We start from the raw sequence: 13,249 nt of genomic DNA on the forward strand, positions 1-13,249 counted from the left end.
CTGTTTTCAGCACTCACCCTTTGAAGGCTGGAACTGCAGTCTGAATCCTACTTTTGAGACCTGTGAGTTTGGATCTGTATTTTGCATGCCTCTGACTCCTTACCTGTGGTGACACTGCTGGCTGTAGCTGACACTGTGTTCTGTCATACTAACAGGACTATGTCTCTTAAATCAGAATAAAGAACAGGAGTACTTGTGGCACCTTAAAGACTAACAAATTTATTTGAGCATAAGCTTTCGTGGGCTACAGCCCACTTAATTGGATGCATAGAATGGAACATATAGTAAGGAGAGGGAGAGAGACACACACATACATAGAAAATGAAAAGGTGGAGTAAGAGGCTAATTATTTAAAGATGAGCTATTATCAGCAGGAGAAAAAAAAATTTATAGTGATAATCAAGATGGCCCATTTAGACAGTTGACAAGAAGGTGTGAGGATACTTAACATGGGGAAATAGATTCAATATGTGTAATGACCCAGCCACGCTGAGTCTCTATTCAAACCCAAGTTAATTGTATCTAGTTTGCATATTAATTCAAGCTCAGCAGTTTGTCATTGGAGTCTGTTTTTGAAGCTTTTCTGTTGCAACTCAGTAACGGATTTAAAGGTGGCAATTTTGCAAGGCCTAGAGTAGGCAGCTGTGATGCTCTCCAGGGGTACCCAGCATTTTGAGGCACATCACCACCACCACCTGCTCTAGAGTGAGGGAGTCTTGTCAGTGTCTACTGTGGATCAGCTTCTGAAACCAACAGCCTGTGACAGCACAAGTACTGCCTTCCAGGCCTCTTCAGGCCTTCCTTTGTCTGTTCCAATAGCAATGGACACACACAAACTCCCAAACCCTCTCTGAGCATTCCCTGTAGTATCCAGCCCCTTATCCACTCACAGAAATAGCAGGTCTAGAGGATTCAAGTGATACTGAGTAAGGGTACTGGAAACGAATGGCTATGTATAAACGAAAATCATAGCACACTTTCTAGAGACTAAACAGGCTAACCTCCTGTCTACAGAAGTTTCTCACCCAGAGTCCTCTACAGCATTTTCAGTCAAGCTTGGTTGAAACCCCTTTTTCAGAAAGCAAAAGTGCTGTCCTTTTACTTCCTCAGTGAAGAGTGTCTGGGTGTTCCAGTTCCCCCCGTCCCATATATACCCAAGTAAACCCTTGTTATGCACCTCCAGATAAGTTTCTCTGCCTCTGCTCTGTTTCTCTTCCTGTTAGTTCTTTTTTACAATCCTTCCTTTGCATTCAGTTCTGACTGGTGATAGGGTGATAGATCTGACTGGTGTTGTGAATGAGACCATACTCAATTTATGTGCGAATAGACAGACGGAGAGACATCTCCTGTCTGACAGAAAACCAGCTTTTCACCAGCCTTGATACAGACTTTAAGAACGTATTTTTAGTATGCATACATAACTCATTACATAGTATCTGTCCATGCTTTTCACAGTGATATTTGTGACCAGTGTGACAGCAACTTTCATTTGAGACCTCACATGACATTCTTTGGTGAACCAGAATGTACATCCCAGAATCAGGGTAAACCCCCTGCACCTCATTGCCAGTTGGCATCAAAAGGGTTCTTGGGTCACACCAGCACAGGGAATTGCCGGTCACTCCTGGCCTCTGCCCATAGCTACTAAGCTAATTTCTCTAAGAAGGGCATAGGATTTCTCCTCCCCTGCAGCTGGCTCCTTAGTTTGACATTTGCAGCACTTTCATATTAATCTCCTAAAAGTATAGGGTAATAGAGTTTGGGGTTTAGAATGTCTTTCTGATTGTCAGTGTTGGTCAGGTTTTACCTCTGTATCGGGAATTAGTGAGACCATGGTTGGAATACAGTGTCCTGTTCTGGTATCATCATTTCAGAATGAATGTTGATGAGGTGATTGGGAATTTTCCAATGAAATATCTTTTCATTAGAAAACTGGTTTCTCAAAACCAAACTTTTTTTGAAGTGTATATCTCAACAAAACTTCCGTAGAGAAACCCACCCCAGAATACCTAATGGCTACTGGTTCAGAGTAGGGACTCGAACCTGGATCTCCCACATCCTAGGCAAGGGTTCTAACCACCAGGCTCTTTCTGACACAATACATATTTAATTATTTATATGAGGTGGAACAGTTCTGACATAAGAGAGCAAGAAGACTTCCCAGGCGAGTGCTCTCACCACTGGGCAATTGGTTATTGTGAGGTGGCTCTTTTAAATGGAGTGGGGGGGGGAGGGGAATTCAAAAGGTCTCCGTTTTGCTCTGCTACGGAATGAAAACAAATTCCAAAACCTTGATGTTCATGAAATGGATTTCTAATTTTCTGGCCAGCCCTAGCTGATACATTGGAAAGGGTTCAGAAGAGAGCTAAAGGAAATGATTCAAGGACTGGAAAACATGCCTTAAGGTGAGAGAGAGAGAAACTAACAGGTTGAGCTTCTTTTATCCAAGAGAAGATTGAGAGTTGACTTCATCCCAGTCTACAAGTACCCACCTGGGGAAGAGATCCGTGAACAGATCTTTAATCGAGCAGGGGGAGGCATAACAAGGTGTCCAATAATAGAAAGCTGAAGCTAGACAAATTCAGCCTAGAAAAAAAGATGCAAATTGTTAAGTGAAGATAATTCTAACAGAAGTTATGGGCTTGATATAGAAATTGAGTGAGGTTCTGCAGCCTGTGTTATGCAGGAGGTTGGACTAGATTATTTCAATGGTCCCTTCTGGCTTTAATCTATGAAATTCTATTAACTCCCAGACTACATCTGTAACACACGGGCAGAGGTTGGGCAGAGGGAAAAACTAGGCTGGGAAACCCAGTGACACGAACTTGCAAATTTCCCAGTCTTTGCTCATCTTGTTGATGGCTCTGGTCTGGGATTGAGCCAAATGGTGCTTTTAAAGCAGACAGTCCTGCTCTCCAACTATCTTGGAGAGTAGCAACCTTTTCCTTTTTAGTCTCTGCAGGGATACCCCATTCAAGCCTGGGGAGAAAAGCTCTTAAAACTGGGACGTGCAGAAGCTACCGTTGTGGTTTTGTTTCTCTTACAACATACTCTGTATTTCCCCACTTTCAGGAATTGGGCTGGCCCTGGCTGCTGCAGTGAAAGGCTACCGCTGCATCATTGTGATGCCAGAGAAAATGAGCATGGAGAAGGTCAGAACTACTTGTATTGCCAATAATTAAAAATAAATTTGTCTGAATATGTTCAGATCCTGATGGGAGGAGGATGCCATCTTTTTGGCTGTGAAATTGGATACTGAGGCACTGCAAACCAATTTACCATGTGTCAGATATTTTTAAATAATTGGTCAGAGTATATGTATAAACTTCTTGAGGTGGGGGAAGGGCAGAGGGGGTTGCTGTCAATGTTGAAGGGGAATATTGGTAGGCCCGTCGCAAAGCAAAAAGGCAGAAATTATAGAGGTGAAGCTGCCAGTAGCTGTAGCACCCCTGAGCGCAGGAATTTTTAAAGTATTCGTGTCAGTGACAAGAAAGACTTGAGATGCGAGCAGAAAATTGAAGTGATACTTAATCTAAGAAAAGACTCTCATTGAATGGAGGGTCTGAGGGAAGCCAGTGAAGACAGCTGAAGAACTGGATGCTTTAACATCATGTTCTATGTACAGTGGTGAGACCCAAGAGAGGGTGCTACATTGCAGTATATTGTTTCAGGTTACACCGTGGGAAGTGATGGCAAGTGGCTAAAAAGCAAAAATGGTCTTTCCTCAGCTTAAGGAAATTTGGATCCATATGTGCTGAGGAAGCTTTAATGACAAAGGGGAACAGATCAATATGGAATCCTTCATTGTAACAGTAGTGGAAAGAAATAAATTCTAGCCTTCATGACTTCAGCCTTGCTGCGCTTGATCCCAATCCTGCATCGCTCACTTGGGTAAAACTCCCACTGAAGTCAGAGGGAGGTTGGCCTGAGTAAGGATGGCAGGATCGAGCCTCTGCTCTTCTGATTTCAATTTTTGGGTATCCAGTTAAGTTGGAAGAGACAATTGAGAGCAGCACATAACTTCGCCATGGGAATAAGATGATATTGGTCCAGATAGTTCCCTTACACCAGTGCTAGGCTGGATGGCAGAGAAAACAATGCTGAGTGTTCATGATTAAGCTATAGGCACTATGCACAGGCTTCTTGGTGGATTTTTTTATTTTTGTTTTTACAGCCTGCCTTTCACTCTTTGAACCAAGGAGCATTAGGGCCCTCCTGTGCAGAGGCAGCGAGTTATGCATCGGCACAGCTATTTTAAGAATCTTCCATCCCCAAGTCTTGGGGGTGTGAAATCTTTGCAGCTGTTGAGCCCAGGCAGGCCTAGGGGTACAAAACCACCACGTAGCCAGAAGAGGTACCTGAACATTATAACTGATATATTTAAATACTGCCTTTCACACAGAGATCCCAAAGTGCTCAACCAACTTCAGATAAGAACTGCTTTCCCCATTGTTCTAATTCAGCCCTCTCAAGGGTTGGGGATGGTGTAAGTAGCTTAAAATCTGCCTATATTTTACAATAGTCAAGAACAAGTGAAGAAAAAAATTTGGCCCAGCTAAAACTACAGTAACTGTAGGAAGGCAAAACTGGAGTGGAACTAAGCGAGGCCATTGGAGCTAACATCACTAATCTTGATGAAAACGACATGAGATTTTTCATGACCACAAATGATTAGGACCTCTGTTTTCAATGTCCTTTGAAAAGATAGCAACTTCAGCAGGAGAGGTGCCCTCTGGTACTCTGCTGGCACATGGGCAAAGTTCTGACATGAAAGGCAGAGTGTTATGTGCTGAATTGCCCACACCACATCCTGCAGCACCTGGATTTGCCCTGGAGGCCTGTTGCTTAAACACTGACTACACCCAACCCTCCTTAGCTAATGACTTTTTCAAAAGATCACACTTCTCGTGGTATGACTGCAAACATAAGGAGATGTCTGTTAAGGGATCTACCACCTTGCTATCTAAGTGGAGGTCTACTGCATAATATGTTGAAATCACTGCACTTAATACTTATTTTTAACATTTTTATTATGTTGCTATCTGTGAGCCAACCAAGAGTAGGTCCTAGTGTGCAAGGCACTGTCCAAATCATTGGAAATAAAATGGCGGTTCTAGGCTATGGCACTGGGAATCTTGGCTGTGTCTTTATTAGACTGTAAAGTAGCTGGTGTGTACGTGTTTTTAATACTTTGCACTGAGTAACCCCTCACTACACACTCAAAAAAGGTATGTAGAAATGTGAGTGTCCTCAATTCATACTCCAGACAAGCGGACTGTAGCCAAATGCTGCTTTCTTATTTGCCATTGAATGTTACATTTTCAGGTCAAATCCATCATGTAGCTTTCAAAACACGAGTTGTGGGAAGGGGACAGTGTTGCTTGGCCGTGTTGATAAGAATTATTTTAGCTCTGTAATTCCACCATCAGAATTGATTAGATTTTGCGAGGGTGGGGGGAAATCTTCAACTAGGTTGAGGTGAAAATGCAGGTTACATACTAGTGACAAATGTGCATCCTTGTAGGCAAATCATAAATTTCAGGCCACAAGACATTTAAAAAACCAAGGCAGAGGGGACAGCGTTTAACCTGTGTGGGGCATCTGTTCTGAAACACTTTGCCTCTGGGAATTGAATTGATACAGACTTTAAGCAGTGGGTGTGAAAGAGTTGCACACTCTTGTTTATGTAAGTTTATAGTCAGCTTTTTTTTTTCCCCATCCTCTGGTATACCAGTAGGGTCTCTGTACCTATCGATATTTTTTGACTGACTCTGTTTGATTCAGGTGGATGTTCTGAGAGCTCTTGGCGCTGAGATTGTGAGGACCCCAACTACTGCCAGGTTTGACTCACCTGAATCTCATGTGGGAGTAGCATGGCGACTGAAAAATGAAATCCCCAATTCCCATATTCTAGACCAGGTAAGGTCCTGAACAACTGAGGTGCATGTGTGGGATAGAGAGAAATATTGGTAATCTCCTTTTCCTGCACTCCACAGATAAGAGTAACAGCCCTGGATGGGGGTATATGTAGTTTGAACCTGGGATCTCTGGATCTAAAAGTGTGAATTGCTGTTGCCTGACCAGGTTCTTTAGCTCAGCAAAAGTAGCAGATCGCAAATGTCTAAATGTGCTTTAGTGACTAGAGTGACACAAAAAGCCCAGGGTGAACTGGCTTTTCAAATTGAAGCAATTTAAATCAACAGTTTTAATCATGATTTAAATCAGCAAACTAGAAATACTGATTTAAATCATTTGTTTCAATCTTGTTTTGTAGTTGTACTTTTGAGTTCATTTCCTGAAGAAAAATTGGTAGCCATTAAAATGTTGGTTTACAATTAAATATAGCTTTTGCACTAAACTTGGGACTTCTTTTTGCTAGCCAGGAAAATATACTATAATTGCTTAATAATTATGCATAGCTTAACATACGGTACTTTCAGATGCTTAATTTTTACATTTTGTTGATTGTGTTACAGAATGATGCATTTCTTATTTACTAGATTAACTTTTATACCTGTGATTTGTGTCAAGCTCTATTTGGATGGAAACTGGAATTGAATTTAAAGTGTGCAAAATAGCACTTAATTGTTTTTATTAGTTAAATAAAACTGCCTTAAATGTGCGGGATACATAAGAAAAATTGTAAAATATGGTTTGCATTTACAACTAACTGATTTATTAAACAAGGGAAGTATCTGTAGTTAATGAATTGAACTGATTGTTTCTGTTCACCATATCCCTGAAGATTTTAGAAGTAGTAAATCTCATCTTCTCACACCTAGTTTTTATTCATTGATCAGAAGAGAAAAACACACTTTTCTGCCTTTTCAGCTCTGAGTCAGTTTCTCAACTTTAAAGGAATTAGTCAGTGAACTGAAGTAGCTGAATAAACTGAAATGAAGAAAATACTCTTTGTACCTGCAGAAGAGGCTATTGCTATCAAAAGCTGATTTAGCATTTCAAACTCTGGTTTCTGGTGCTTGCCAAGTGACTTCCACTAGTTCAGTGGTTTGACTTTCTCTAAAACTTTGGCAGCAACCATATGCTGCTCAATATTATATTTCTAATTTAATTTAAGTGATACCGATAATTATAGTAAGTTTAGGCCTTAACATAGGTTGCCATAATTTCAAATATTTATATTTTTAAAAAAAAGTTTTAATTTAAATCTGATTTTAAATAAAAATATACACATAATTTAAATTATCTATTTTTATCCACCCTGAAAGAACCACCCTATGTTAACATAGGTTACAGAAAGACCAAGGTAATTGTTATCTGCTAGGTTAGCAATTCTGTGCATCGGAGTTATACAAAGTTCAAACTTCTACAGAACATAATCCCACAAGGAGATTGCCCTTGGCCTTCAGGGATGTTGGGACCTTAGAAGTACCTTGGCACAAAAATACCACTTACTTTAATTGGGGCAGTTGCAGGAATCTCTTCCAGGCCAAGGTAGAAAGTATTGATAAATGGCTGAACAATTTAGAAACTGGTGGGAGCCTATAGTGTCATTGTGAGGCTTGAACAACTCTGGTCATTTTTTGACCTGCTCCTCAGACTGTGATTTTTATGAGCTGTTTCCATGGTTTCATATGTTTTCCATTGTATTTCAATGTAGTACCGCAACGCCAGTAACCCCTTGGCACACTATGACACTACAGCTGAGGAGATCCTGCAGCAGTGTGAAGGTATGCTAATTCTTCTGCTAGCACTCTTCTGAATTAACCTCTGGAGTGCTCTTGTTTTAATCACATACCCCTGTGGAAAGCAGATCAAGGCTTTCAGGGGTATAGAATTGCATAGGCTCTGAGATAGTTTATGTAAAGTTTACGAAATTCAAATGAGACACACTTCTAGTTAGAAGTGTGGGATTTAAAAACAAACAAACAAACTTTTGCTTTTACCTTTCTATGACTGTGACCGGCCAGGCAAAGTGATGACCCCTAGATAAAGAAGTCTTCATAGCTCAGAGGAGTTGAAGACCTTGGGCGTTTGAGTGTTCATGAATGGGAATTGCTTTTTAAAAAGGCTTGGCTCTTAGTTCTTAGTCTAAATTGTGCATGTGGGTTTTGGTTTATCTTTTTTAATTTATTTTTAATTTAAATTTAATTTAGTTTAATACTAGAACTCTGTGTAAGGTCCACTTACCCTAACACAAGACTTTCCTCAGTTGATGGTGCCCTCAGGAATACGCATGGGTTAGGAACCAAGCTTTTTCGTAAGGTTATGATTATGTCACAACGATCACCACTGTCACGGAACCAGGAATTTTGCCATTTATGTGGACCCTGTTTCCGTGCGTTAACAGTACGTTAGTTCACTTGGATCTAGTCCCATTTCCAAGAGGACTAAATCAAAATGAACTAACAAACTGTCAATGCGCACCCACAGGGTCCACAAGGTTACCATGACCTGAGCGTGAAATTATTTATTTTCCACTGTGACAGTGCCAGGAATTATGCATGATTTTATCATGGCACAGTTGTATTCAGACTTACCAGTAAGTTGTGTTTGGAGCCAGCAGAGGGAGCTTGCACATCAGGTTTCTTGGTCGGTGCCATAAAACCTCACGTTTAGCCTCTCAATGGGATTTCTGTATTTAAAGTAACAAAGCCCTATATTAAATTTTGATAGTGACAATGACCTGCATGTAAAGTGCAGTTATAGTCTGAGTTATATAATGAGTTTTTGTTTGTCTGTACGTGCTTTCCATGTCAGACTTCCTCCATTTACAAGTGCAAAGGTGGTTTTACTATCACTGAAGATGCATTCGGATTTCAGAACTCATCTCGACTCTCAATCCATCTTGTAAAGTCAATGGGCCTTATTCAAATCTCACTGTCAAAGGTGCAAGTCCGATGGCATTGCTTCAGTCAATGAAATCTCACCCATGTGAGATCAGAATCAGGCCCTATTTCTTGGGATGTTTTTGATTTGTAAGCATCACTTTTTATATAAGTGCCCGGAAGTTAGTGAAGTGCTCTTTAAATGATATACTACCAGAAATAAAAGACAATCAGATAAAATAATTGTTGGCCAAGTCCTGATTGCTCTGTTAATGCACAAAAAGAGCTAGAATAATGACAGATCAACATCTACAACCAAACATAATAAAACAAATCCACAGATGGCAAATACGACACATACACCCCTCAGCCCTTCTCCAAGCCTTGAAAACGTGGGTGTTGCAGCATGCCCAAAAGGCTGTCACAAAGCTGGGCCCCGTTGGACTAAACGAGGGGGAGAAGGGGGAACAAGGTCTGAAGTTAGGTCTCTGAATACACCTACTGTGAGGTAAAAGGCTACTGTAAATTATCACCTTTCTGAGGGTAACTGCGCTTTCCTTGGAGGGAGTAATGCATCTTGTGCATTCCTGGTCTGCAATAGGATTTTTATCTATAATGCCAATGGATGTTTTCAAGGTGGTATTTGATTCCTTGCACTTAAAATAGGAAAAATAGACATGCTGGTGGTTGGAGCTGGCACAGGAGGCACCATCACTGGCGTTGCAAGAAAGCTGAAAGAGAAATGCCCAGATTGCAAAGTAAGTGGCAAACTAAAGCATCTTGGTAACTATTTCTAGCTGTAAGTGTCTTGCCAAGTTCCTTGTGGGACTAAGTTCCATTTTTCTGATCTTTGCTGGTGCACTGTAATCCCTACCTGCGACACATCTGCTTGGGTGGCAGTTTTGAGCTGTTCACAAAAAGCATAGGAAGCCATCTCCTTCTCTTTTCACTTGTGACCCAAGTCAGGGTTTGATTCTGAAAATTAAACCACAAATTCCATATGGCCCATTTTGAAAAATGTTGTTCTCCCTACTATGTATATTTTGGACACCTGTTTGTATCCAAAAGATGTTTGCACTTTCTCTTCACTGACTTTACAAGGGGTAATTCTTTAGGATCACTGAATTTCTGGCCAAATGAAACTTGTCCCATGACATGCAAATCTGTATGTCCCTCAGTAGGAACGTATCGTTCCTGTCTCTGTTACCTTATGACTCTTGGTGCCTGCTTTCCATTTTCTGATGGAAACAAGATACTAGGTTTTAACACTAGTGCCTTGTTACACTAAGAAGACTTTCTGCTTGTTCCTGGTACAAAATGGTAACGAGATCTGACTTCTGAGTGGGATCAGGGCAAACACCTTCCATTGAGCTAAACAAAATCTGCACAGAATGAGCTGTGCCTTTCCCCTACAATGTCCCACATCCTGACCAAGTAGGATGAGTTGCTGAAGGGTAGGAGCAACAAGACCGTTTGCAGAAGGGGACTTGCCAAAGGACAGACTGGGGGGGAAAAGTCTTATTTCAATGACCACGGCCTGTATCTGTATGGATGGCATGACAGTTTTGTGAGGTAACAGTCCTAACATAACACTTTGATTTAATGGCTATGTGTCGAAAAAACAGTGTAACGGTAGCCAAATCTGAAATCCCCTTCTCCAGATTATTGGCGTCGATCCCCTGGGCTCCATTCTTGCTGAGCCTGAAGAACTGAATAAGACTGACAAGACGACATACGAGGTGGAGGGGATTGGATATGATTTTGTCCCTACCGTGCTGGACAGATCGGTAAGTCAAGCTCCTCAATTAACCACTCCTTGCCTTCTGCTCTGAGGGGAGGGGGAGGAAATTGGAAATAGCGTGGCAGCTACTGTGAGACACACAGAGAGTGTTTCTTTGAGATTAGAGGGGTTAGGAGGCACAACGAAATCCTCTTCCCACTGTATCCCAGCAGGTAAAGCAGCCTCAGGTGAACTTCTGAGCTGGACACATTTCTCTTGCTCTTTCATAATACTGTGTGAAAACACACTGCACAGATAGCTTTTTCCCGGAACAATCCCTTTAAATAAAACCAAAAAAACCCCAACCCTCAACTTGATCTCTAGTCCAATGACATCAGGTGCCAGGTAGGACTCACTTTCCTGGCAAGTCAGCTGGGAATGGAGGAGAGTGGCCAGTTCTCCTTGTAGCTTTTCCCACAGTCATTTTATTTAAAAGGCAAAATACTTTCTACTAGTATGGGGAACACCACTAATACCACTGTAGTCTTAATTAACCCCCCCCCCCCCCCAAAAAAAAAGGCAGTTGCGAGATGTGAAGGCAGTTGTAAGTCTATAATTTGGAGCAGCTGAACAGCATCTCCTGAAAGGAGGATAAGATCAGCTATGTCTTTTGTCTCCTGTCCCCTGCACTCTTTTAGGTGGTGGACAAGTGGTACAAGAGCAACGATGAGGAGTCTTTTGCTTTGGCCCGCATGTTAATCAGAGAGGAAGGATTATTGTGCGGTAAGAGCTGATACTAATCCTCCAAAGTTTCCTGTGAATTAGATCGCGGCATTGTGTAAATCGCTTAACCTGTCAAAGGGAAACCTTTGTCAGTGTTGGGATTAGGGCTCCAGAGTTCTCTTCTCTAGCCCTGAGCTCGACCCACCTTGCTCTGATCCTATCCTCCTGTTTCACAAGTGGCTTCCACGTGTCGTGGTCTTGACTGTGTGATCTGGGTGTTGACAGGTGGCAGCTCCGGCAGTGCAATGTCCATTGCTGTGAAGGCTGCCAAGGATTTGACGGAGGGTCAGCGCTGTGTTGTCATCTTGCCCGACTCTGTCAGAAACTACATGTAAGAAACTGCCCTGTTCTCTTTCTGCTTTGTGCCTGCTGCCTTCACAGAGGGTGGGGCATTCATACAGAGTTTAGCCAAGCTTTTCCACAGCATCTACTGGTTTTTGGTTCCCAACTAGAGGCCTCCGGCAGGAGCCTGATTTACAGAAGGTGGGAACTCAGCGAAAATCTGGCGCCTTTAGTGTATCTCAGATTGGGCATCCAAAAATCATTGGTCACTTTGGAAAAGTTTGAGTCCTGAGTTTCTTTAACCATTTTAAATGGGATCTCTTCTGGAACTTTTCAAGGAATGATTGTCCTCTACTATCTCTGCCTTGTGCTATGAATTGAAGAGAACACTACTCTAGTAACAACACATGCCAGGATGGTGCGGGGTGGGGTGGGGTGGGGAGGGGAACACACAGTTTTACACTTGCTCTAAGTCCTGTGGTTAAATTCACTTGACCCCACACTTAAAATACAGCTTTACTCTGTGACACTGTTCAGTTCCCCATTTTGTAGCATGGGAGCACAAAACTGTAAATGTATTTAATTTAATACCTTCCAGCACTTCTACTGCATTACAAGTGGTCTCATTATTTGGTTGTACCATTTCCTTTTTTCTTTTTACAAATATTCTACCCACATATCCCTTTGCCATAAAGACTGACTGACTCAGTGCTATTATATGTTTGTAACTGTACCCCTATCTGTGCTGGGGATGTAACTATGTGCCATTGTATGTACTATCAACACCAGTGTAACCTGCGGGGGAGCTCATGACTTCTTTGCTTTCTTGATGGTTTCCAGGTCCAAGTTTTTGAATGACAAATGGATGACCCAGAAAGGGTTCATGAAAGAAGAAGATGACATTATTAACAAACCTTGGTAAGGCAGTCCTGTTCATTCGAGTTTTGTGAGCCTATTGCAATGGGGTGGGCGACGTTAAATTGCACTGTAGCTTGCCATGTTTCCTTGTCTGTTTGAATTGATCCTCTGTACATTTGGGGATATGGTGATGGCTACTTAAATCAGTAGAAATATTTTTAGTTACTCACTTTGAGAAAGATTAGATTCTTTTGACTTGATGACAACTTCAGTTCTTAAATGAATGAAAACTTTTTAAACTCTTCCCCCAGCCCAGTTATTCTTGATGTTTTAATGCCTCATTGATGTTTATGGTGTCATCTACTATTCATTAGGCAGGTTGAGATGCATATATGCTTTTGGGGGGCAGGGAACTGTCTTTTTCTTTTGTTTGTGCAGCACCTCATACAATGGGGCCCTGGTCCATGACTAGCACTCCTAGGCACTGCAGGAACATAAATAATAATCCTTTGTCAAGTACAGTGAAATGGACATTGTCAGCTTGACATCTAATCAGTATCAAAACAGTTAAAAGAAGTTTGGGGGCACTTAACTGCCCTAAGGCCCATGCTAGACTTCATGGTTTTCCATCTTTAAACAAATCCCTGCCTGTCTCTCCTGTTGCTGCTGGAAGACCCACACACAAACACGAGGGGGAAAGTTTGCAAACAGTCTGTACAGAGAACACTGATTGGACCCAGAGTGAGCAAATTGGAAAAATACCTTCTAAGGTCTTCATTTGTATTGTAATGCCCAGAAGCCCCAGGTAGGATTCGAA

At 41.7% G+C, this 13,249-nt stretch overlaps 1 protein-coding gene across 2 annotated transcripts in view; it reads left to right on the forward strand.

Annotated features, from left to right (window-relative positions):
* LOC141997119 (cystathionine beta-synthase-like) overlaps positions 1–13,249 on the forward strand; it is a 46,512-nt gene that overhangs the window by 23,631 nt on the left and 9,632 nt on the right. For both annotated transcript variants that reach the window (XM_074969427.1, XM_074969429.1), the window contains 8 exons: positions 3,073–3,152; positions 5,785–5,919; positions 7,622–7,691; positions 9,456–9,547; positions 10,451–10,576; positions 11,208–11,292; positions 11,518–11,623; positions 12,415–12,492. In XM_074969427.1, the coding sequence (XP_074825528.1) occupies positions 3,073–3,152; positions 5,785–5,919; positions 7,622–7,691; positions 9,456–9,547; positions 10,451–10,576; positions 11,208–11,292; positions 11,518–11,623; positions 12,415–12,492 (772 nt within the window). The remainder of the gene's footprint in view (positions 1–3,072; positions 3,153–5,784; positions 5,920–7,621; positions 7,692–9,455; positions 9,548–10,450; positions 10,577–11,207; positions 11,293–11,517; positions 11,624–12,414; positions 12,493–13,249) is intronic.

Source organism: Natator depressus, chromosome 1, assembly GCF_965152275.1.
Source record: "Natator depressus isolate rNatDep1 chromosome 1, rNatDep2.hap1, whole genome shotgun sequence".
NCBI classification, from domain to species: domain Eukaryota; kingdom Metazoa; phylum Chordata; order Testudines; family Cheloniidae; genus Natator; species Natator depressus.